This window comes from Callorhinchus milii, unplaced genomic scaffold, assembly GCF_018977255.1.
Source record: "Callorhinchus milii isolate IMCB2004 unplaced genomic scaffold, IMCB_Cmil_1.0 Scaffold4, whole genome shotgun sequence".
NCBI classification, from domain to species: Eukaryota; Metazoa; Chordata; class Chondrichthyes; order Chimaeriformes; family Callorhinchidae; genus Callorhinchus; species Callorhinchus milii.
The window spans coordinates 53209034-53235687 of NW_024704745.1; the positions used below are offsets into that span (position 1 = coordinate 53209034).

Genomic DNA, 26654 nt, shown 5'->3' on the forward strand with positions numbered 1-26654 from the left:
TCTGTTCATTGTTAACATGGTTGTTTTGACGTCTGGACTTCCTCTGCGAAAATCTCTCATTTTCTTTCTGAATCTTTGATTCTGGAGCATTGGCAACAGTAACCTCTGTCTCCTCATACAGAAGCAGGCCACAACAATTTCACACGCAGAAAATACAGAGATAGGACAGAGGTTTTCCCTTGATTGGCTTCTGACGCTGCCCTTGTAAAGAGGGCATTGTTCTGTACGAAGGGCACACTTTCAATGCAAGTTGTTTAGAAACGCAGCAGTAATTGTAGATGCGCAGTGTTAATTTTCATTGACAGTTCTGGCACTGCAGTACCATGAAATGAAGTTGACACAACCTCATGTGGAATTGAGAACAGAATGTGCACGAACGTCCCTCACAATTCCCTCCATGAGGTTCTCTTGTGGATCAGGAGTGATAGATTAATGGTCTTTGCCTGTTCCTATGTTGGGCCATATGCCCTGTTTCCATGCTGTATCATTCAGTGGAATTCAATATCATTTAATGTTCTGAAGTAATCTGTTGAAAATATAACTGCCCAGATTTTCCAGGAGTTTCAAAAAGGTTTTTATTCTCATTTTAAATCACACATTCCTTGGACAACATGATCCTAGCAAAGCCCTCTAAATGGGGCCTGTTTCAGGTGTATTTCCATATTACCAAATAAACAATGTATTCCATTGCTATCTATTCTATAAGGCCTCACCACCATTTTCTTTTTCCACTCTGGAAATCACACTCTCAGTACTAACACGTGCTCTCTAACTTCCAACTCATTCTGCTCAGACATCACTTGCCCAGATATCAGTTCCTCAATCCATATATGCTCCATAATTAACTCATTTAAACACCCTTGTTCCTATTAAATCTTGGATGGTATCTCAGCTCTACCTTTCCCTTGGTACAAACTAATCTCTGACAGCCATGAATTTGAGTGCATGTGATTTCTTGATGGTTAGATTCGTCTTGATGACCTCAAAGAGAATCACCTCACTGACAAATCTTTCTGTTACTCCTAAACCATTCTGAAGGGTAAGGATAACCCAAATATATTTTCGAACATTTTGTTTTAAATTGAGTCTTTTCGCAGTACTTAAAAAGACCCAGCTTCAAAGTTATGACTGGATTTAACGATTTATAATAAAAAATAATAATAATAACAATGATCATAAATTCTGTACCTTTCACATTGGGAGGACGTTTCAAAGTACTTCACAGTTAAATGTAATGACTATATATTTTTGTAGGCCTGAACACAGCAGCCAATTTTTACACAGGAACAACAACAAAGTCACATTTATATAGCTCCTTTCACGTAGGGAGCACCTCCCAAGGTGATGCAGCAATGTCCTACAGACAACCCTGAAGTGAATGATCAATTGTATTTGGAGGATTGTTGGCTAGAAGCCCACAGAGGTTAATTTGAACCAAGGGAATGTCAGTACCAGGAGACAAGATGTTGTAGGAACAAGGGCTTTGGCCAGTGAAATTTTCCACAGTTCTGTACGATTTTACAAAATGGCCTGACAGCCTACGACTAGGTAGAATTTCAGACCTTCTGTTCCATAGCAAGTCCTCCTAATTCTCCAAATACAAGGCACCGTTCATCTACGGTCTGTAAAATTCTCACCAGCATCCTCAAGAACATAGGCCATCCTTTTCCACGATTGCTACCCAGATAGACTAAAAAAAGACATTGCAAGGGCATCGTGCAAATAATGTACTGATCCTAAATTGCTTTTTCCTCACACAGCTCAGGCCTTCTACATACAGCTTCCATCTGTGGCCCAGATGTATTGTGAGTTAATAGTGGAAAATGACATAAGTGCTAAAGTTATATGCAAATTTTGCTTGCAATTATTAATAAGCTAGTAAAATATCTGGGAGAACTTTCATCTTCACAATGGAATCAGAGCGTTATACATACAATAGGATGTTTAAATTAAGAGCTCAGTTGCAGACAAGAATGATAGGGCCAGGTGCCTCACCAAGTGAGTCGAGGCACACACAGTCATTTAAATGATGTTTTCGATTATTTCCTCTCCAGTTTTCTCCCCTCCTCTCATGTTGAAGCTTACTTTTGCTGGGCTTTGGTTTCTTAAGCAAAATATTCAGCAAGTGGGCCTGCTCCTGATCTCTGCTGAAAGTTGTGTGTGTGCAAGATACCATCAACAAAAGCAATTTGTATTAATATTATGCCCTTAACTCGATGAGCTTAACAATGGCCTAATTTGACACCGAGCTGGGGAGAAACGGAAAGACTGAGGTCTAACTGCTGATGGTGGGGTGTCACTATATAAATGCAAATTGGTTTTGTACATGCAAAATGCGGTTATAATGGAGGATTTTTAACTTGGGGAGGAATAACAGCACAAATAGAAAATAAATTAAATTTTGTACATGCATTTAGTTTAGGTTTCTCTTTAACACTATGCTTAAATAGGAACAAATCTCGATTTAGTTAAAAGCAATAAAGCCAGTAATTTAGCAATTTACTGCACAGCTTGAAATAGTAATAATAACTATCCTTGAATTTGAGATAATGCCTTGGCACGTTATTGAGACGTCACAAAGCGCTTCACAGAATGTATTGTAAAGTGGGGTGAGTGTATATTTTAGGGGCAAATGCCAAAAAAAAGGTCTAAATTTTAGCCCGAGGTAGGACTCTTGCCCTCCTCATCCTCCACAGGGGATAGTTGTATTTTGGAAGATGTCTATGAAATTTTGAAGATGTGGAGTCCTGTAGCTCAGTGGTTAGAGCGCTCACCTCTCAAGTGAGAGACCTGGGTTTGATTCCCGGCAGGCGAAACCTTGGGCAAGTTTCTTAACTCCACACCCTTAATAATAATCCCTCAAGAAAAAGAACAATAATAAATTGGTCACTTCAATCCACAACTGTTTGTGGGACATTGCGGTGCGCAAATTGGCTGCCGCGTCTCCCCCACAAATATACAGTCAATTCACTTTACAGTCTGTTCTGTGAAGCGCTTTGAGACGTCCAGAAGACGTGAAAAGCGTTATAGCAAATGCAAGGATTATTATTATTATTATTATAGATGTTCAGATCCTCCGGGTGTAGATGGCGCCATAGAGAAATGATGGCACAAGTTCTCAGGAGCTTGGTCTGGTCTGGTCTGGCCTGGGCTGGTCTGGCTCATTCTTCCTGGGTATCGTTGGTGACTGTGACCAGCTGTTCTGTAGCCGCCTGTCAGGTGCAGCAGAGTGAGTCTGTCGCCCTGTTATGCTCTTTCTCCTTAGTGGTGTTTATCATCTTTTGATGTGTTTTATTTTAAACCTTCTGTTCTCTCACTCTCTTCCTGTGCTGTACATTCCCAAAAACACACTTGCCTTGACTCCCTGTCCTTCTACCTGTTCTGAGCGTCCACGTCCCTGACTGTGCAGCGCCTGGGGACGTCCTCCCCACGTGAAGGGAGTTACACAAATGTCATTTTGTTGTTGTACAGAGTCGTCTCCGCCTGTCGACTGTTAGGAGCTGACATACAACAACAACAACAAAATTACATTATAGATCGCCTTTCACAATCGGGAGGACATAACCTGACAGGAAGCCCATTCAAATATGTGGTTGTCCCTTTATTTTCAAGAACGACTCGCAAAGTATTCTTAAATCGACAGCAGTGAATGATCTGGAGTGTTTTTTTTTGTCAAGATTATTCGGGGTTAAACAACGCTCTTAACTCCCACATTCTTGCAGCTACATGATGTTTCACTAAAACATTTCATTTCTTCTGAATATTTTTCCCTTAGCAGTTCTGTGTTAATTTTGTTTAAAACAATACCATTCTGATCGATTTGAAATACTGAAATATCTTTTAACCATTTTGTTAATAATATCAGGGTTTCTCACTGAGGCAGACTGTTCAGGAGTTAAATGTTTTAAATTGATTTTTTCTCTTTCGTTCTGTAGGAGTTTTGCAATGTCTCAGTTTGTAAATATGCTGTTGGGGTTAAGCGACCTTCCAGTAACAATATTAAACATTCCAAATATAGATTTGTGTCTGTGAGAAAGTTCAGCAGAACAGTTTAAAAGGACATGTTTGTTAAATTGTGACAACAGCAAAACTAACCAGTATTTCTGCTGTTACACAAACACCAAGAAAGATTTCTGTACAATCAATATCATTAGCAAGAGCTTTATTCAACACTGACATGTTTTCACCTTTCCCTTTATACAGAAAGGACTGCTTGTGCTAATCTTTAAGTCTAGGCCTCCATGGACAATTAACATGTGACATTGGTCACTCAATTCACGACTGTTTGTGGGACACTGCCGTATGCAATTGGTTGCCACGTCTCACCCACAAAATATGCAGTTAATTCTAAGTGCTTTGAGACATTTCGAAGACGTGAAATGATTATTATCATTAAAAGAGCAGAGTCCTCTGGGGAAGAGTTAACTTTCCAAGTACACTCAATCTATTTAACAAAGTACGTTTTAGGTAGCGAAATGATGTCCTCTCTGACATGCTTGTACCCAACTCTCCTGCACACCCTCTTTGCTCAGCTGGCGCAGGGCTTCTGCATGTCCCTTGATCCCTCCACGTCCTTCTGAGTCAGAGTGTACACAGTAAAATCCTGTGAACTGCTCTGAGACCTCTCGATGTGATAAGGCGCTGTATCAAATGCAAGGAATATTATTACATCATCCTTTGCTTAAAACCGAATAAAAAGGTTTGCAGACATGCTTGACATGAAGGCCGTGAAGGCCATCTAAACTGTGAAATTTATATGATTAATATTGAGCCTGTGACACAGTGACCTGCGTGTATCCATGTGTCAGCTCCTTGAAGCTTCTTGACTCTAATAAAGTACTAATCCAGAAAGCTGATTACAGCAATGTCCAATTCATGTTGTTACAGGATGGCAACACAAGAGAGGAAGATCCTCTGTGTTGGGCTGGTCTGTCTGGATATTATTAACGTAGTTGATTGCTTTCCAGTTGAAGACACAGATACGAGGTAAATAAATATTGTCTCTGATTACCATCTGGAGCTCTGATGCCATCCACTCTTTGGAACTTAGTCTACTGTTGATTCACGCATCCAGCAATCAGTTGTCAAGCCTTAAACCAATGTTCCTGCTCTGGAATTCTCTCTCAAAATCCTACGCCTTGCGCCTTCTCTCCTTACCTTAAAATTATTTGAAAAGCATATCTCTTTAACTCTCTCTTAGGGCAACACCAACAAACTTTCCTCCTTTCTTGTCTGCTCATTGATCCCCAGCATCTTTGTGAAGTGCTTCACAATCCTATGTGAAGGTGCTTTGAGCAAGTTGTTGGTATCAGCAACAAGGTATTTAGCTTGATTTGTGGAGTCCTGCACTCACCTCGCAAGTGAGAGACCTGGGTTCGTTTCCCGGCAGGGCGAAATCTTGGGCAAGTTTCCTTTCTCCACACGCCTGTTAATAATCCGTCAAGAAAAAAATAATAAATTGTTCACTTCAATCCACAACTGTTTGTGGGACACTGCTCTGCAATTGGCTGCTGCATTTCGCCCACAAATATACAGTCAATTCACTTTACCATCTATTCTGTGAAGCGCTTGAGTTCTCTAGAAGACGTGAAAAGCAGTATATCAAATGCAAGGATTATTATTATTATGATTTTGGCAGTGAATCACACCGTCCTCCATATACTTTGAAATACAATACCTCTGAGGACCTCCATATTACTTGATTAGCTCCGCTATAATGCACTTCACAAGAGTGTAAATTTGCTTGCATCGTGGAACTTGTTCATTGTGCATAAGTGTAGCTGGCCAGTTGATTCCCACATGCTGGCAGTCTGACCAGATTAATGGACAGCTTGAGTGTGACTTCTAAGAATCTGAACTCAACTGATATGCAAAATAGCCCAGCATCCTTTTTGCCTTGTTTATTGATGCCTCACATTGTTTTGACATGATGAGCAATGACCCAACTACCATACTTCGGTTTCTTTCAGCATCCCGTTACCAAGTCCTGTGGGGAATAAGAGCATTTCTTCACACAGACAATCTTGAAGAAGGACTGTGGAACATAAAGCAAATGCTTGGTGTTTAGACAAGTTTAAACAAGCAGTCTTGTAATCCGCCCGGGACAAGATTTTGAACTTAAGAGAGTGCTAACATACAGGATTTCGAAAATGAAGCTTCTGTTCAGGAGTTCAAAAACAAAAGAAAACTTTTCCACTGCATAATCATAATATAATAATAATCCTTCCGTTTGATATAGTGCCTCATCACATTGTTGAGACATCTTAAAGCGCTTCACAGGATATTCTGTACTGTGTATTTTGTGGGCGAAATGTGGAAGCCAGTTGCACACAGCAATGTCCCACAAACAGCCATGGAATGAGTAACCAATTTTATTTGGGGGATTGTAATACTGAATATCTTAAATGCTCTTATATTGATTTATTTTATAACTCACCCAATACAGACACTGGTTCTGTAGCTGTTGGTTTTTTAAATGGTGTGTACCAGCTTTCCTCTGCCTAAATTTAAAGTTCACAACGATGTTTGTTTCTTGAAAGTCCCTGAAACTTCTCCATTTGATTGGATTTTTCTCTTGTATTAGATGTTTGTCCCAGAGGTGGCAGCGAGGTGGAAATGCCTCCAATTCCTGTACAGTACTTGCACTGCTCGGCACTCCATGTGCTTTCATGGGCTCGCTGGCACCTGGACGAGTTGCAGAGTAAGTTTAAAGCATAATTGTTATCTCCACATCCCTCCCCTTATCCTGCCAATGGCCTTGCTCCTCAACACAACCGGATGTGTCTCTAATGCCCTTTTCTGTGAATTTTGCTCAGTGACTAATGTGTATTGTTTTGGTTGGCTTGTTGACAATGATATATCATTTAAACTGGGTAACATTCAGAGCAATCAATCCTGTGTTAATCCCTAAACGTTGACCATTGGTAACTTCAATATCAATGCCCCTTGCGAGCGGCTAATATGTACTTAACATTAGGTCACAAGGAAGGTGCAATAAGATGAGTATTTTGCCCGAAAAGTTAAGCGCTCTTAGACCCTACCCTGCATTGATGACGCAAGTGCAAGTTGTTGCTGGATTGTCTGGTGCCCTTTACTTAACACTTAACAAAATGGATTTATTAATTATCTAATAGACAACTCATCTTTTTCATTGTGTGTTAATTATTTCATAGAGGGCATCTATCATTCCCTCTGTACACATGGTTCTCATAATACAACTGTGTTTGCACATGATTTACAGATGGCGGATAAGAGGCCCATTGTCACCAATCATGGATATCTGAAATAAGTCCAAACCTAAAATGCACATGACAACTCACCCATACAAGAGAAATGGGGAGCAATCGGGTTAAACCATGTCCATCCATTTTAATACTTGTAATACTATAGTAAAAAGTCAACCACCAAAGAAAAAGACAAAGCTCTGTCCTCCCCTCCTCAGAGTAAGCTCAGTAAAAGGTTTGGCACAAGCACCCAGGATATTCCATACTGCAAGCCATTTTTCAGAACCCAGCAGATATATAATCCATACATTAACAAATAACCTATGGATTGCAGCACAGAAATAGGACTCTCGGCTCAACCTTTCCCTGCTGGTGTAAATGTTTCCACATGAGCCTCCACCCATTCCTTCCTCCCTATCCTTCTCCGCTCCCTCATGTCTAGCTTCCTCGGGAATGCACTACTTTATAGTTCAAAAGTAATCTGTGTACAAACAGTGAAATATTGCAATGCAGTGTAGATTTGCAATAAATAAAACGATGAAGGCATGTCATCTCAATGAGCTGAATGGCCTGCTCCTGTTTCGACATCTTAATTTGTTTTGCATTAAATATTGGCAAGTATGTCAGTGGCTTCCTTTCCTAATTATAGATTAACTTCATTATATTTATTATCCTTATTTGCTATATTTTCATTACTTTTTATTGGTTTCTTGCACCCTCTTTCTCTCTCTCTTTCTCAGATATCATTATTTAATTCTCCTACACTCCCCACCACCCCCACCTCTCCTATATACATTCAGTTCTGTTGGAACATTCTCTTCCCAAATAACAGCAGCCCAAATAGATGTCCATAATCTGTGCAGCAAGAGAATTGAAGGATAAGATTTTGTGTGGCAACAAAGAGTATGGTGATGAGAAATAGTCCAGTTGAAAGCCAAAGGGAAAGGAGATGTAGAGATGAAAAGCTGGGCTACTGAACTCAGGTAAACTTTGACAATGAGACAAACTTTCTCCAAGATAATTGTGCAATGCACTGTATTCCCAATATTTCAAAACTTTCTATTTGGAACAGAGAGGTGGGTATTAAAGATTAGAAATAGAACAACGGCTTTTGAACAGTGGTTAGTGTTCAGCAACAGCTAACAGTTAGTGTTGGCTCCTTAAAGGACCCTGGTCATCTATACACACACACACACACAAATAATTTAAATTTTCAGGAGTGTATGGGGAGAATCACCGAGGTAAGGATCTCCTATTTTGGTTATATGAGACAAAGTACAACAACAACAACAACAACAAAATTACATTTATAGAGCGCCTTTCACTTGGGGACGATGTCCCAAAGCGCACTCCAAAGTAGTGGAGAGCTTGCTCACACCATATGGCCTGGAGAACGCATTGACAAGTGGGAATTATAATTTAGCAACATCAAAAAAGTGAAATGTAGGAATGATTTCGACCTAAAGATTTCAACCCCACAAACAAATAACTGGCACAAATTAATCGGGAATTGCCCATCTTGAATCCTTCTTAATGGGTTGGGTTAATGTATGAACGACTGCTCTTGTTGTGACAGTTTGAAAATAGAAGACATGTTGGGACAGAGAGATGGGTGGGGAGCAGTCTTCCAGTTAGACAGATACTTCTCTGCCCTCTAACCATATGCCCTCATTTCCAACCTCAGCTCCAAATATGCTTCCTACGTGCTTTTCCCTGGGTCCTCACCATGTTGAAGTGAAAACTCTTTGCACAAGCTTTGACTCTATTCTATCTTCAAGACTGGATCTCCTTACTTCCTTTATCTTCTCTTCCTCCTACAATCTACAAACGTTTAAGTCTCAACCTTGGCAGGAAGCAGCACACAGACACTTCTTAATTTCTCTCATCCTCTCTCCTACTATTTTGAACCTTGTGTTGTCTTGTGCTATAGCTCTTGGCTCTTTGTCTCCATTTACCAATTTTAAGAACGGATTAATTTATGCCGGTATCTGCAAATGTCAAACCTGTATGATGCAAACCTAAGTTTGTTTTCACTGTTCAATAATCGATGGATAATCTTGGGTATTTTCAAAGATATTGGGTAATTTTGTGAGAAAGATGAAGAATGTTGATGCTGGAAAAAGGAACCATGTTTTCACTTGCTGTGCTCAGTGGGAAGAAGAAAGTGGTATTCCTAGATCTTAAAGTGCTCTACTTCACCGCTTAAATCTCAGATTGAAACTCTTCAGTCCTTTGCTTCCCCCTCTTTAACTTTTACTCCTGATGTCAAGTTGCTCACCAGTAATGGCCATTATTCACCCTGCACACTCAATGTTAGCAGGGTTTTCCCGTATGAAGGATATCACAGCCGAATTATATTCTGGACCCTGACATTAACAGAATATTCCAATGGGAAAAGGAGGGATATCAGTCAAAGTGGTACACAAACGATAGGACCCACGACAAATACCATGATATGATACTATTGGAGCTGACAGTATCAGAACAGGAACAATTGTGGTTTCAGTTAAGGAGTCAGAAGATCAATCATGTGAATACATCTCACTGGCCTGTATTGGGACAGGATGATGTGTGTTTGTGTGGTGGGGGGGTTGTTGGGTAAGGAAGGAGTCCATGTTTGTTAAGGACAGAAATAATTTGACGTGGGGCAGGTGCAGAACTAACAACTAACAATACCCCACATGGCTCAACTCAATTTGGTGGGTCAGAGGATCAATCAGGAGAGGGCAAAGAAGAGAGAACCATTCAGAAGTTCAAAGGGCCCATTGTCAGCCCACTCTATAAACAGCTAACACATGACCAAGGGGAACCAGAGCTGCAACATGTTGATCAGAAATTAAAAATGATTAGTAAAATATTGAGATTTTCTTGAAATCCAATTAATCTAGTCTGGGATATGTGTGAACCAAAATCCACTGGGAGAAAGGAAGAATTGAAGTTTGACCCCCACTAGCCCTGACTGAAAGTTGGCCTCTTTGATATATTGTGAAGTTCCTGTGCGCAGGTTTGCAAAACAGATCAGGTCATCCTTTCCATTTAAAGAGACATGAACTGCAATTGTGGCATTCGATGAAAGGCTAATTTGGAGGAAAGAATTTCCTGTTTGAAGCACTTCCTGCAGAACCTTACAGATGTTGTAAAAGCACTCGCTCTCTCCTTCTGGAAACCTTTCCTCAGGACAGGAGGCGTTCTCGACAACAAATTCCTGTTGTAGAAGTGAAATGCCAGACACAGACATTGCTTCATTGCTTGTTCTGGCAAGAGGCCTTGCAGCTCATTGATTTAAATTCAGTTTCCCTTTTAATGAAAATCCTAACATTTTTATCTTATTTGTCTGGAAGTCCATCCTCCTCCATCTTTTATTGCATTTAAATCCGCATTATTATGGCTGGACTTCCTGTAAGTCTAGTCTAGGAATGTGGGATTCTCCATGTGTTTCATTCATGTTTAATCAATTACTTTTATTTATCCTTCATCCCCTGCACCCCCCCACCCTGTTCTCTCCTTCACCACCCCGATATGCTACCAAGAGAACCTTCATAGTTCTGTGCTTCAGTGGTTCAAATTCTACCTCTCACACTATCTGCACTTCATCTCCACAAACAGTTTCTCCTCTAGCCCCCGCACCATCTCATGCAGCATTCCTTGGGGCTGTGTCCTTGGTCCCCTCCTCTTCAATAGCTACATGCTCCCTCTTGGTGACATCATCCGCAGACCTCCACATGTATGCGGATGTCACCCTAACTCTTATCTCTTTGCCTTCACCCTTGACTCGAGGACCACTGCTGTCCCCTAGAGGATAGAGTTTAAACCCCATCCTCTCCGTCAAGGCCCTCCACGGCCTTGCTCCTTCTTACCTCTGCAACGTGCTGATCCATTATCAACCTGTCCACTCCCTCTGCTCAGCAGGCTCCATGTTCACCACCTGGCCCGCCCAGCCAGCCCCACCATTGGCAGTCGGGCCTTCAACCTCTCTGCCTGCACCCTTTGGAACTAAATCACACATTCTCCTCACCTCACTCCCTCCCTTGGTTTCCTTCAAGGTGCGTCACAAAAACACCTTGTCTTTGACCGCCCTCCTACCCTCCCTGCCCTCCCCGATCCAGAACTCCAGCTCGGGTCCAAATCCCTGATTGTCCAGCGCCTTGAAACGTCCTCCCTACGTGAAAGGCGCTAGACAAATATAATTTTGTATTGTACTGAATTGTAAGAGTGACACTTTATCCAACCACTTATTGAACAACTGAGCAAATTCCCTTTAAAGTATGCTCGGAGGTTCAAGCAGACAATCGTAGGACTTGAACCATTTTCTGACAATAGTTTTGTCGCTACAAGGCACAAGATAGCAGGTCTGGCCTCTGCGTTACCTGTCGAGAGGTGGGAGCTGTAAACCATCTTAGAGCTCATATCAGAATGCTATAACCTCTGTTCACTGATAAGCAAGGAAATTCCATTTACTATGAAATGCAAAGATTATTTATTATTAGCTTATCCCCCAATTCCTTATAAATAGTGAAATAAGTCAAAGTATTTGAGCTCTTAAAGTGCTTTATGTTTGTTCATAATAGTTAGTATTGGATATTTACACCATGAAAGTTAATGATGATGTTTAGCATTCAGTGGGTTAAACGTCCTTTTTGAATTGAGAATCATCGTGCTCCGTGTTGATCTTTCTCCCTAAAGTCTCCCCTCTATAAATATCTCGCAGTTTTGTTTATGAGGACCTCCAAAGCCACGGGATTGATGTGAGTAATGTGATTGTTCATTCAGGATCTTTCTTCCCAGCCTCCATTATCATCAGCAACATATCAAATGGCTCCCGCACAATCCTCCACAAGAACAGGTTTGTATATCATTGGGAAAAAGATTCAGCTTGAACTTGGGAAGCAAATGGGTTTCATGTCATGCTGTATGTTGAAGCTTGTTAAGCTTTACCACAGGATTCCTTCCCGAATTGTTTCGGAAGGATCCATTGCTGCAAGATTCCAGCATTCCTCATGTATTGTCACCAGGATTATTTAGCATATTGGTGCCATTAAAGTGTAGGAGAACTAATACTCAAATCAGTATGTCATTTGTCTGATGTACTTAATTTGTCACTTCAAAACAAAGCTCAAAATGCTTTTCTCCAAACGCAGGTTTGGAAGGACAAAAATCTAGAATTATACCACTGGATTTTTCAAATTCAAGCGTGAACCATATTAAAAATGTTACACTGCAACCAATACCTGATAACAATACAACAGGAAGCTGTTTCAGAAATCTTGGTGATGTTCATTGGACTGGAGCTGGGACAGAACTTCCGTTTCTCACACATTTCATTCCTGTAAGACATTGGCCTCTATTCAATGGTAATCTATCCCAGTAACAGTTCCTGTGAATGGAAAGTCTGTGTGCTGGAGGCTCAGTTCGGCATTCCCTGCACTAACAATGGTACCTGTACTTTTGTCCCCTGCCTTCTTGTTGAAGGTCACATAAAATGGAGGTGAGAAAGATGATTACCTGAGAGGAAAGAGGAGTCTAGCCCAATGCAGCTGGTTCCCTTATCTTTTTGCTTTTCAAAAACAGTCGAGTAAAATCCCATTTTCTCTCACCTTTCTGTTTCCTTGCCCTCAATCCTTGCTGAAGCTTTATAACAGACGACTTTCAAAAACGTGGCATTGACATCTGCAATGTGGCATGGCAGAGTGTGGGAATTACTCCCTGTGCTTGCTGCATCGTCAACTCCTCCAGCGGCTCCCGAACCGTGGTTCTTTCCGACATGTAAGACTCACCCTTCAAATGTCACACACTTAAAATGTGCCAATGCAGAAATGCTCTTTTCAGGCCAGTTAACACTAATAACTCACTTTGTTCAACTTGCAGCCAAGTCCATTGTTTTATGTCAACTGCACATTTTGCAGTTAAATTTGCATTTTGCCGAGCAGCCTACCTGTGACAACACCTGGAGAAAGTGGATTCAAGAGTATGCAATTTTACACACTTTAGATTTGTCATACACGCTAACCAATAAAAAAAATTACAGCTCTGCTTTGATCAGACACAAATACAACATTTAGGGACTGGACACCAATAAAGTAATGGAACACAAGCTCACAACTTCCCCTACATCACCGGCTGGTATGGATCTAAGCAGAGGTCAGGAGCTTCCTCAGAACAGTGGAGCCTAATTTCCGTGATTAGAGCGGGCACAAAATGAATTGGACTCTTGCCACCGCCCTTACCTCTCCCCCACGGTCTCTTAGAAAAACGCAGGATCAGCCTAGGAACTTTTAATAAGACCATTTTATAAGCCAAGACTGGATGATTTCAGAAATCTGGATTTTAATAGCCTCGATGCTTGTGGAGCAGGAAGTATTGACCAAACTTTCCAGTGCACCTTGCCTGCTTCTCACAAATCCTGCAAGCTCCCACCTTTTGTTTTGATCAGCCAGGTGTCAGATGGCTGGGATTATCTAATGAGCACTTGAGTAAGGTAGGAGAGGATGCCCAGTATTGTGGAATTGTGCTCCAGTGATATAAATATTATTTAAAAAAGTCAAACACCTACTGGAAATGAAGAGGAAAAATTGGAGAGAGAAAATAAAAAAAATCACTGGCTTTCAGATGTATCCTTCTGCTTCTGCAGATGTAGCAGCTGACTGGCGTCTGGTGTCTTGCCACAGATAGCAGGGCTAAAGTACTGTGAATAAGATGCCATACTTGCTAGACGAGCAGAGTTGGAGTGAGGGAGGGGAGTGCAGGAAATTTCTAAATAACAAGGAAAAGAAAGTTGGAGTGTTGTTGTCGTTACTGGGAGTGGAAACAGGGTTAGTATTGCTCGTGAGCTACTGTCAGGAAATGTGTCTCAGGGTGTAAACTATTTTTTGCAGGGAATATCATGATACTTGAGCCTTACTGACGAAATCTCAACCCCCAACACCTGAGAGCTGTGGTTTTGTGGGTTGGTTGGCATCAAGTTGAAAACACAGTTTATCTCCTGAGGCACCAATGTCATTACAATTCTCTCAGGAACCTTTTTTCAACTCCAGTGGATCTCAATATTAAAACTTCTACACTTTATGCACATGAAATTGCTGGGTATGTGTAGGTAATTGGGCTCCGCTGATGGTTCATTGCGTAAATGCACCACATGGTGTAGCACCACATTGGTTGACGAGGTGCCATCTCCGGATTGTGCTGAGTTGGCTGTTCTCACTTGGAATGTGATGGCTCTTGAGGTGATCTCACTGAGCTTCACTGTCTAGACTCAACCATCAAAAAATACCACTTGAATTTAGTATTGTGGAGCTGCTGGTGTCTGGATATGTCAGGGGGTGGTAAATTGCTTGTGTGGGGGTTTCTGGTTGCAGACTTGCAGGACTGCTTAAAATGCCAAATACCTTTCACATGAATACAATTGAAAATAAATTGGAATTTCTCCCACTTTACATCTTTCAGCAGGAAATCCTTGTGAGGATTATAGGTGTCAAATATCATATTATTCTACTTGTAAATATCTAAAACCTCAAAACAGAACATCATCATTGCTCCAGTTCAGCTGTTGGTTTCAAGGCATTATTTAAGGCCATAAAGTGAAAGAACAGTGATATCTTGGGGATCATTTCTGGAACCTATGTTAAAGTCTTTCTGCTTTGGCACACCTCAGATGCTTACAACAGTGCATGACATTGAGATCAAATCACCTTTAATAAACAATTCAAAAATTACTTCAAATAATTGTTTATGAAATAAATCTCTAATTCACATAACTTGCATTTTAATAATGAAAATAAAGTTAAATTCTGCCACTTTTTCCAGTCAAATATTTCTTCCTTTTGCCGTTTTCAAACTCTGGGTCGAACGTGTTACAAAGGGGACATGCCACCTCTATGGTGTGTTACATAAAACCATTCTAACCAACTTGTATCAATTAATACTGCACTGGGAAACTGTTCCCTTTGTGTGGTTTCCATTAAACTTTCATCTGATTTCAGCTTTGAATGTCATTCTGCATTTGGAAAGAAGCACTTGGAGCCACTTCAAGCATCTTCCTGTTGAGCATTTTGTCAGGCGTCTTTTTCCACAGTGAGCTGAATTAATTGTTGACCAAGGAAGCTGGCTCCACTTCAAACATGAACAACCAAGTGCTTTCTCTGGGCCCTTTCACTTTGCTGTGACCTTCAAACTCTGCGCCCAATTACAGCTGAATTTAGTATCCCAAATCCAGTCATGTGTTCATTTGATCAGTGAGAGCCGGAAAATAATGAGGCCTCGGCACTAGATTAACTTTAAAATGTGCTGGAAGTTTAAATTTGGGTTCATGGAATTGACCCTGATCACAAGTTGCAGCATTTCTGGACAACACTGGGTGAAGTCCTGTTTATTTTCCAGGGTCAGGGTTACATCCATACAACAGATATCACAGCTGCACTGATCTTTGTAGATTAGATTCCTGTCAAGCACTGCCACCCACTTCAAACTAAACGCTGTGTTACATGTTTGATGAGGGTTTGTTTATGCCAAGCTGCTCCTCCTCTTTCTCACCTCTCCCCTTCTCCATCACTCCTCTCCCCTTACCCCCTCTCCTTCATTCTTCTTCTTCACCTCTCCTCCCATCCTCTCCTCTCCCCCTTCTCCCCTACTCTCCTCCTTCATTCCTCCTCTCCTCTTTCTCTCCTCTCCTCCTTTCCTCCCCCCTTCCCCTTTTCTCCTTCTTTATTCCTTCACTCCTACTCTCCCGAAGGTGTATTTCTGACTTTTAGTAAGTTGTGGTGCCAGCAGTCCTCCAAATTCTAAACCAGTGGCCATCCTTTTTGTACGACCCCAAACAATGAGTATCAGGAGGCTGTTTGACTGTGGAGTACATCACAGCAGAGCCTGATCCTGTTTTCACCCAATGTCAACTCCCTAGATGAGCTCAACTGTAGCAACCCAGCTGAGATCAACAATTTAGAGAAAAAAATCCCCACCAAAAGCGGCAGCCTTAAAGAAAAGTCCAGACACATGAAAGAGAATTCTCTAATTCCTTCCATGGTATTTGGTTTTAATTGTGTTTCTGTGAAATTGCTGTTTTTCCGTTGAATCATACAAAACTTGTTCTGTGTGAATAAATGTGCATCAAATGTATTTAAATGAATAACAGTAAATCTGCATGATCCTTACTTAGATTGGCAATGCAATTTTGTTGCTGGTATATTTTTCCCAAACAAATATTTTGGGTCTAATTTGTACACTGCAAAATTGGTGGTTTGTGTTAACCATGTAGAAACTCATGTGTACAGAGGAAATTGCAGGCTTCCTCAATTTTTTACTGAACAACCAATGAAAAGGGTTAATGGGGATTGTCTGAATTGTTTACATAACTAAGGGCAACTGTAGCGTTTGCACATGGTTAACCCAAACGGTAAATGAGATCCCCAATGCAATTTTAACTTGTATAACGCATTCATCGTCACAGATGTACTCACAAAATACAACTTGTCCTGTTTATAATACAGGGCTACGACAAGTCATGCAATGTATTGAAGTTGTATTAACCCGTGGTTGTGCTTTAGGAATCTGCCCGATGTAACTATAGAGGATTTTAAGAAAGTTGATCTCTCGCAATTCAAGTTGATTCACTGGGAGGTAAGTAAACTACAGAGTTATGGGGCAGGGCAGCTAAATGGGACTGAAAGGAATGCACTTTAAAGAGCCAGCACAGATACGATGGGCTGAATGGCCTTCTTTTGTGCTGTAATTTCTATGGTTCTACAGTGAGTACAACCAAATTTATTTGGGCACCTCAATAATGAGTACAGCTCACTGCAGTTTGCAGGCCACTTTTTCATCTGATTGTTATTTGAAAAAGATGGTGATCAAAATCCTAATCTCATGAACCAGTCATTAAAAAGGGTAAAACAATCCATAAGTTCCAGACGTGCCTCCTCCATTGGCTCGACCAGCAATGCTGGAGTGGTTGTGGAGAAGTAGCACTCTTATAAACATCGTTTGGAGATGTCCGAAAATTCGTAGTCCCACTACGATAAACATCTCTGTTTGTTAAAGTGGACTTGTGATCTCTCACTATGCCTCTTTGCAAAGCCTGCCTTGATGGGGTTTATTCTCCCGCAGTTGGGACATTCATTAACCTAAGATGTAGAGTGTATGTAATGCCATTTATGCCCACTCTCTGCTAAAGGTCAATACGTTTACCCGTGACAGGAGAATAGCCCTGGTGTGTTTGAAACAAGGAGTGAGTCACTGGCACAGAAGACCGTTGCTGGGAAAGACGGATCTAAAACAAAGGAGTTATGTGATCATTAAAATATCTGGCTTTAGGCAACCAAAAAACTGACCTGGTTAAACAAGGGTATTTTGTTTAATAGCTTGTGTGAGAAATGGAAAATGTCACAATGAGGGAGGGGGAGAGAGGCCCTTCTGAATTTGAGCCTGAAGAATGTTGTTTTGGAGTCAAGCAGAGGAATTCTAGACCTAAATGTATGATCCCTGACCTGGGAGTGCTTGGTGCTGTCATGAAGTGTCTAGAATGGGAAATGGTTCCATTTCCCTCCATCCTTGATGAGCACAAGATTCATCATAGTAAATATTTAAAAGATTTTATTGAATTGATCTCTCCCTAACATTGGAATTCGCATTTTAGAACTCAACAACTTTAAATCGCCTCTTGTTATCTCACTTCAGCGCCCATGTTCATTCATTTGCTTTTATCTCTCTTCCTCAAGTCGACTGGAATTTGACATATTTAAACAAATGTCTCACACCCTCTTGTCCAGTTTAGACCACGTTTTATCAGCATTTCACAATCTTAATGACGCATCAACGACCTCAAGTACAGCATCAGTTTTAATTTTTTTCTTGTTCTGGTCCCACTTATGACTCCATCCTGTAAATGCAGATTGAAACATCTAATTAATTTAATGAACTTTTTAGCCATATACAGCATCCTTTGGGTACCCAGAGGTGATGTTACTGAGCACACTTTGCAGCACTACCTGCAGGTAATTTTTGATCCTACAGCTTTGGCTCTGAGCTATTGAATTCTTGGTTATGAACATTTTAATTGTTTGTGATCGTTTCACGCCTCTGCCTCTGCACAGAACAGTAAAACATCATCTATTGGTATCACTGCTAATTCTCTTCCCAGGCTTTTATCACTGCTGTTCCTGAGCTGACCAACAGAGGGTGATGTTATTTGACTTGCCTTCTGTCTGACTATTGGGGAATTCAGCTGGGCTTGTATCAAGAACTCGTTGTGTGTTAAAATAGTAGCTGCTGCCCCTTTCACTTGTGTTACACAGAGTGTATTCCTCATCCTAAAGCAGGATATTTGTGGGATGAAGTTTCATGTCAGTGAGCGACATTGTGTGGCAGTGTTACTGTTTTGAAAAATAACATAGTTTTGGCTGGCTCTCCAGTTGGCAGAAAGCTGCCTACAGATGAGACATTGAACAGTGGTCCCATCAGCAAAAAGAGAAGGGAGTTTCTCCTGTTGTCCTGGCCAACATTCTCCCAGATCACTTCATAGTTATTCATAGGACACTGCTGTTCTAAAACTGGCTGCTGCATTCGCCTACAAATACACAATCTATACTTTATTTGTTTAGGTGGAGTCCTGTAGCTCAATAATTAGACCACTCGCCTTGCAAGCGAGACACCTGGGTTCAATTCCAGGCAGGACGAAACCTTGGGCAAGTTCCTTACCTCCACACCTAATAATAATCCCTCCAAAAAACTAAAAGAATTAATAAATTGGTCATTTTTAATCCATGACTGTTTGTGGGAAACTGCTGTGCACAATTGGCTGCCACATTTCGCCCACAAATATAGTCAATTCACTTCACAGTCTATTCTGTGAAGCGCTTTGAGACGTCTAGAAGATATGAAAAGCGCTATATCAAATACAAGGATTATTACTATTATTATGGCAATTTACCTTTGATGTGCTTTGAGATGTTTTGATGTTTTAAGCCTTGTATCAATTACAAGGATCATTTTTATAACATGTTTTAATTGATGTATAGGGCAGAAATGCATCGGAGCAGATTGGTATGATACAGCGGGTGGTGCAGTATAATGCTACTGTGCCAGCAGAGTGCCGAATCACCATCTCCGTGGAGATTGAGAAACCAAGGCAAGATCTCTTCTCACTCTTTGGACACGGAGATGTGGTAAGTGGAAATTTACATTATCAGTATTGCAAGGGGAACGAGATGTATTAAAGACTTTTGTTAACTTGGAAGGGAGAAGAGCTGCAAAAGCTTTGTGTAATTCTTTGTCATGTGATCCTTCTTTGAGGCTACGGCAGCGGGGTCTTAGAATTATGCAGCGCAGAAGGAGGCCACTTGGCCCATTGTGTCCGTGCCGGCTCCTTGAAAGAGCTGTCCAAATTAGTCCCACTCCCCCACTCTCAAAGAAGAGCTAGGAGCTGAGCTGGTTCCAAGGTAACATGCTTGGCAATGAAACAAATTAATCAAGTCATCCTTCTGTGATGGTACCTGTATTTTGGTTCCTGAGCCAGGTAGGTGCATTGTATCCCAGAGCACCGCTGATGACAGTGCCAGGTTGGCTCATCAGTAGGGCGAGGAAGGGCAGATCAGTCACTGGTGGCAGAGATTATTCCCACTCAGCTTCTGTTAACCCTGTAAGACAAAGCCTTAATGTACAAGGTGGTCCTAGCTGGATAAGCAGTGGGTAGATTGCTAGTTAGCATTTTGAGTGGCAAGGTATGAGGTTTTACCTCGTTAAACTCCAGCAGTACACTAACACACACTTTGGCTTGGCTCCGGCCAACCTGGGCCTAATATTCCGGGAATTAGATAAGTAGGATGCATCCCTCCAGAGAGAGTACACGTTCCATTCCAGACACAGGGAAGTTTAGTGTGTAGATGACATGCAGATGTGGAACTCTCAGTCACATTGATTACTCTTAACTATGATGATGGGTATCTGCATGGGTCGGGCACTTGGCTGTCCAAAACACATTACCATGGTGACATCACACACAAAGAACAGAGTGCTGTTACAGTATAAATTAACAAACCTTTCTGAATTGGTGCTCCAGTAAAAGATACCTGGGCTTGGCCAAGGAAGGAACTGCTGTTTAGAACCCATCTCAGAATAACTAACGACTGGAGCAGGTTTCCAGGAACAGTGTTTGAAGCCAGGACACTGGACTTATTTAGGAAGCAGCTTGATGAGGTGATGGGAGGGAGGAGGGATAAGATCAGTCTGCCCGAGGAGCCTTCTACATCCAGACTCATCTTTTGATCAGAGAAATCTTTATTGGATCTTAAAAAGGTGTAGAGAATGTCATCGTGAACATTCATTTTGGCATTTAGGGGCCCATTTTATCTAAATTTACATGAACCGTTGAAAAAAGTAAAAGATGCCAGTGTAATCATTCCTTGTATTTCAAGATTTTTTTTTGTGTGTACATCTTAGGTTTTTGTCAGTAAAGATGTTGCAGGACACTTAGGGTACAAATCAGCACCTGAAGCAGTGAAAAAGCTTTACAGCCTTGTGAAGCCTGGGTGAGTACTATCGGATTCCAAATTTCAACTGCGTTAGTTGTCATCTTGCATATTGATGTAAACAGGACTTTATTACCACATTATCACATTACACTGTTCAACAACTGAACTCAGCTCAGAGAATCTGGATATCACAGCGTAAACACTGCACTTCATTTTCTCATAGTGCTATGGGATGTTTAACATTCACCTGAACAGGCAGATAGGTCCTTGGTTTAATATCTCATCTGAAGGACAGCACTCTGACACTCATACCCCCAGCACTGCATTGGAGTGTCAGCCTAGACTGTGATTTCAAAGTCCTGATGTGGGACTTAAAGCCACAACCTTCTTAGAGGTGAGAGTGCTACCAACTGAGCCAGAATGGCATATTTCCTTACATACTTATAAGGGTCTAATTCAGAAGATTCCTCGAGTATTGACTCCAAATTAATTGAATGTGCTGAGGATGGACACTCCCCTCCACCCCACCTCCCACCCTACCCCCCTAAACCCCCCAACCATTCTTCATACCGATGTCCTGAAGCCAGGTATCCCATTTATTTTCCAGCTCATAGCCTTTGACTGCTGGTTAGTGAGATTACAGCTTTATTCTGTCTTAATAAATCTATGAGCCCAGTAACCGGCAGTGGGAAGACAAACATATATCCCCAATTTAGGAAGCTGGCGTTGAGGGGGCGTAAGGAGACATTATGTTCAGGGCACATCTGGATAACACATAGTTGATAAGAATCTCATAATTTAGTCTACAAGTTGCACCTCATTGTTTTAAAACATTTCAGTGTGATAAACTGTGCAATGAAGTGTATGTATATTTCACCTTTGGCTATCAGGCCTTCAGCTTTTCTGCCCCCACCTTCTGGAACTCCAGCCCAGAATTCCTCCTCCTCGTCTCTCACCCTTACCTCCGACAAGACCCATCTCAAGACTTTCCTCTTCGACTGTGCTTTTAGCCACCCTTCCCACCACCCCCCCACCCCTCTTCATTCCAATCCTTAACTGTCCAGCGCTGCACGGTTTCTGATGTGAAAGGATTTATTATAGTCATCGGCAACAAATAAGATGTAACCTTTTTTAAAATTGTATGGTTTGACTGTGCCTTGTTTATCCTCGATAAAAACAAGCTGACATTTACAGTTAGATGGAGGATGAAAATTTGATTGAAAGCTAAGGATGACATCGTTGTGATCTCTTCTGAGCGTGTTAAAGGTTTGTGTAGTTGGCTAGCTTTCCTGTTTGATTTCAGTGCCTACCTGATCTGTGCATGGGCTGAAAAAGGAGCTGATGCCTGGGGCCCTAATGGAGCTGTTCATTCTGATGCTTTTCCTCCTGAAAACCTTGTGGATACTCTGGGAGCTGGAGATACCTTCAATGCTGCTGTATTATTTTCACTATCCACTGGTGAGTGTCTTTCAGATGACATTGATATAATACTGGGCTTTCTTTATTTTTTTTTGTGTCAGTTTCTTTTTAGGAAAATAAAAGACTTGCTCAAAGTGTTGATTTTGTTCCTGCAAGTTATTTCGGGTTTGTATTGTTTTCTGGTGATTTTGAAGACACTACTGTTGGATGCTTAAACCTCCACAGTGTTGCCCCATTGTTTAAGTGGGATATTTTAATTGAGGAACCCCGAAGTATGTCACTCAAACTCACAGGAACGCCATCGATTTGCAAACTAATTTTAGTGCAGAGTTTAAACTGCTTCCAGTTATTTGTAGGAGTTCCGCATTTTAATTTCAGGATTAAAGAATCATGTTAGTTGCCACATTTTAGACCCAATGATCCTGATGCCCTCAAACAGCTTTCTGAATAAAAGAATAAAAGAAGTACACTTTTCTAAAAACATGGATTGATAAAAATTAATTTGGTATCAGCCAATAATCACTTGTTTGCAGCACCTCGCCCCTGAGTGAGAAAGTTGTGGGTTCAAACAATCCACCAGGTAAAGAATTGGTCATTCACTACATGGGACGTTGCTGGGTGCAAATTAACTACTGTGTTTACCCACACACACATAGTTGCTAACTACACATTACAGAAAAAATCTCTGTGAAACACTGAGACGTTTTGATGTAACACAATGTTTCGAGTTCAAGGATATTATTTTACATAATATGATGTGGAAGATGTAATGTGTCCATCATGTTGCTAATGTGTATTTACATGGGCTGTTGTTTACTGACAGGCAAGTGCATACAGGAGGCACTGACTTTTGGCTGTCAAATTGCTGGGAAAAAATGTGGCATTCTAGGATATGATGGAATTGTCTAACGAAACAACAACTTCACTGGAGAAACATCTATCCACAGATGATAGAAATAAGCAAATGTTGCAGATGCATCCAGACTTGGACTGATCGCAAGAGAGATGCAATGAAGAAGGCCCTTTGGCTCATTTGATTTCATCCTTCCAAAAATCCCATCCACTACTCTCCCAATTAACCTGTTCCAACTGTTTCTCTGTGTAAAGAAATGCTCCTGAAATTGCCCTTCATAACAGGGAACCTGAACCCTCCTGTCCTGCTGCTTAGGGGCATCAGAAAGTATTGTTACACTGTTAATCCATTTAGTTTCATATTTACCAATATAAGGTTCTCTCTGAGACTACTCTTCAAGGATTATTCCTATCATGCTCATTATTCTCCTCGGCCTTTGAACTTTAAGTAATTTGTTCTCTAAACTTTACGTTAAGTGATGATAAATAAGTCTCACGTTTCATTCACACAGGATCACTTCATCAAGTGGTTTTCTGTCATTCATTTTTTTAAAATTTCTGATTAAAACAAACTATATATGTTAAATTTCAGTAACATTGGTAAGAGAAACTTAGGTACAATGAAATCTACCCAAAGCTGTTCTGGAGCATTACCATGAGCACATTGTTCATTTAAGTATTTTTTTAAAATTCAATAATTAAAATTTGGACATATTCTATTACAAATTTACAAATTTGTCAAAAATTGACAAACTGTTATAATATAATAATGATCAATTAAAAAAAGTTTTAAATAGCCTTTATGTCACTTTTCATATTCTTTATCATAAGTTGGGAACACAGCATCATGGTAAGTTAAATGCACCAGCAATGACATCGGCAGAATCTAGGGTTGAAGGAAATTATCTCCACGAGAGTAAATGTCTGATTGACTTTGGTTTGGTTTAGTTATTCCAGCATTTTATTGTTTCGAGTGTTTTACAGGAGGAAGGTGAAATATATCACATAAACCTTCAGAAAAATAAAAACGCAAAAATGCAGATTTCCATTAGAGTGTGTTGTCTGTTTTCACTCTAATGTACACTGCATAGGTAACATGATGTGGGTACAGGTAATCTGGGTATAATGTGACCCAGACTGGGTATTGGCAGACTGTTTAACTTTCCCCAATCTCGTCCTCAACTAACACAAACCTGCTTATCTAATATCGCTGCAAAAAAGTCTGCATACAATTTAATATGTGTACGCAGTAATATCTAAATCTTCTCTAGTTGCATGTCTGTAACATAAACTCTCAAGATTGTAATATCACTTCTTGTGAAACACTGATATCTTTGGATGAAGCATTTACAGCTGCAATTGCCTGATTAATATTATTCTGTATTGTACACAATTTATTTCCTAAATTTGTAATATAATATGTCCAAATGATCCTATTTTATTGATTGTATTAGTAATTTTAGCTTCCACCTGTCTGATGATTCAAATGGACTGTGATTTCAAAGATGCATGGAGCCTTTCTCCCAGTTAACCTTTTATTTTCTCCTCTTAATTTCAAATTCATGATGTCATTTAATTGTATAAACACCTATATAAGAAGGTAAACATAAAATAATTAATTCCTGTCACATTTTCTCACACATGATATTTAATATTGAAGGTAAATTACAAAACTTTTTGTTTTAAATTAATTAGGGGTAGTTTAGCTGAGAAATATAAAAAGCAAACCTGAAGTACTGTATATGGTATTTAGGAAATGACAGTATGTCCAATGGCAAATAATACTAATAATGTTGAACAGAAAATGGGGATTCATCTCATGACCATTGATGCTTAGGACAAGTGGTGATAGACACTGAAAAGTATAAAACTACCTTGGAACTGATTTCACACAAATCCACAAGAATAATTTTTCACAATAAGTTTTCCCTGAAGGTGCAAATGCCTCAGCTTTTATTATTTTCCCCAAAGAAAGGATCAGTTTGAAATTGTTCAGCCATCTGGAAATTAATTTCATTACAATCTCATCAATTAAAATAAGATTCGATTGTTCCTCTGTTTCAGCTTCCGTTTTGGAAGAAGAGGAAACCTATGATTTACTCATAGTTTCAGTAATTCAACATCATTAGGGACATTAACATTAATACCAGGAAGAGGTCAACTATAATTAGAGAAATAAATTACATTTTTATAGCACTTTACCATGTCAAAACCTCTCAAATTGCTTTATAACCCATCCCATCCCCACCTCTCTCCTCATCTCCCAGCTCAATCTTCTGACCCCTCTCCTGTCCGACGTCATCAACCTCTCCTTGACCACCGGTTCAGTTCCCAACCCCCTAGAAACAGCCGTCATCACCCCCATCTTGAAAAAACCTTCCCTGGATCCATCCTTCCTCTCCAGCTACCGCCCCATCGCTAACCTCCCATTCCTCTCCAAGGCCCTGGAACGAATCATCACGTCCCAGCTCCGCTACTTTCTTGCCATTCCCTCTTTGAACCCCTCCAATCCGGCTTCCGAGCTGCCCACAGCACGGAAACAGCCCTGGTCAAAGTCACTGATGACATTCTGAACATCTGTGATCCGGGCTCCCTCTGCCTCCTTGTCCTCCTCGACCTCTCTGCTGCCTTCGACACTATCGAACACTCCATCCTCATACACCGCCTCTCCGCTTTACTCAATCTGCCCAGACCTGCCCTTGCCTGGTTCGATTCTTATCTCTCTCACCGTCTCCACTTTGTTGCCTCTAATGGTTTCTCCTGCAGCCCCCGCACTGTCACGTCTGGTGTCCCCCAGGGCTCTGTCCTTGGCCCTCTCCTCTTTACTATCTACACGCTCCCCCTTGGAGACATCATCTGCAGACATGGGGTCAACTTCCATATGTATTCCCTACTCTATCTTTCTGCCTCCACCCTCAACTCCAGGACCACTGCTGTCCTGACAGACTGCCTGTGGACATCAAGTCCTGGATGAGGGCAAATTTCCTACAGTTGAATATGAACAAGACTGAGGCCCTCCTGATGGGCTCACGTCAGTGCCTCAGCATCTCAAGCTCTGGAGCATCAACCTCCATGGTTGCTCACTACACTCACCAACCCAACAAGCCAGTCAGGAGCCTGGTATCTTGTTCGACTCTCAACTGTCTTTTCTTCCCCACATCCAATGCCATGACCCGCTCTGCCTTCCCTCACCTCCGTAACATCGCCCGACTCCGCCACTACCTCACCCCTCAGGTCACTGAAACTCTTGATCATTCCTTCACTCTGCAGCCCATGGTCTCTCCCGCACCAAACTCCGTGGGGAGGGGGCTGGGGGCTGGGGGCGGGCCTGGGCTGGCGGAGGGGGCGGGGGGGTGGGGCTGGGGGAGGGGGCTGGGGGCGGGCCTGGGCTGGCGGAGGGGGCGGGGGGGAGGGGTGGGCGGGGGGGAGGGGCTGGGGGCGGGCCTGGGCTGGCGGAGGGGGCGGGGGGGTGGGGCGGGGGGGAGGGGCTGGGGGCGGGCCTGGGCTGGCGGAGGGGAGGGGGTGGGGCGGGGGGGAGGGGGCTGGGGGCGGGCCTGGGCTGGCGGAGGGGGCGGGGGAAGGGGCTGGGGGCGGGGCTGGGGCGGGCCTGGGCTGGCGGAGGGGGCGGGGGGAGGGGGAGAGGCTGGGGGAGGGGCGGGGCTGGAGGAGGGGGGGAAGGAGGGGGCGGGGCTGGGGGAGGGGC

General features: G+C 41.7%; 1 protein-coding gene across 6 annotated transcripts; it reads left to right on the forward strand.

Annotated features, from left to right (window-relative positions):
* The first annotated feature begins 3125 nt into the window (after positions 1 to 3125).
* Positions 3126 to 24002, forward strand: khk (ketohexokinase). 6 transcript variants are annotated; one of them, XM_042333819.1, is made up of 10 exons: positions 3126 to 3229; positions 4888 to 4986; positions 6584 to 6700; positions 11932 to 12066; positions 12852 to 12986; positions 16760 to 16832; positions 19229 to 19375; positions 20649 to 20737; positions 21984 to 22138; positions 22923 to 24002. In XM_042333819.1, the coding sequence occupies exons 2-10, from the start codon at positions 4889 to 4891 to the stop codon at positions 23006 to 23008; spliced, it is 1035 nt and encodes a 344-aa protein (XP_042189753.1). In that variant the 5' UTR covers positions 3126 to 3229; position 4888; the 3' UTR covers positions 23009 to 24002.
* The last annotated feature ends 2652 nt before the right edge of the window (positions 24003 to 26654 follow it).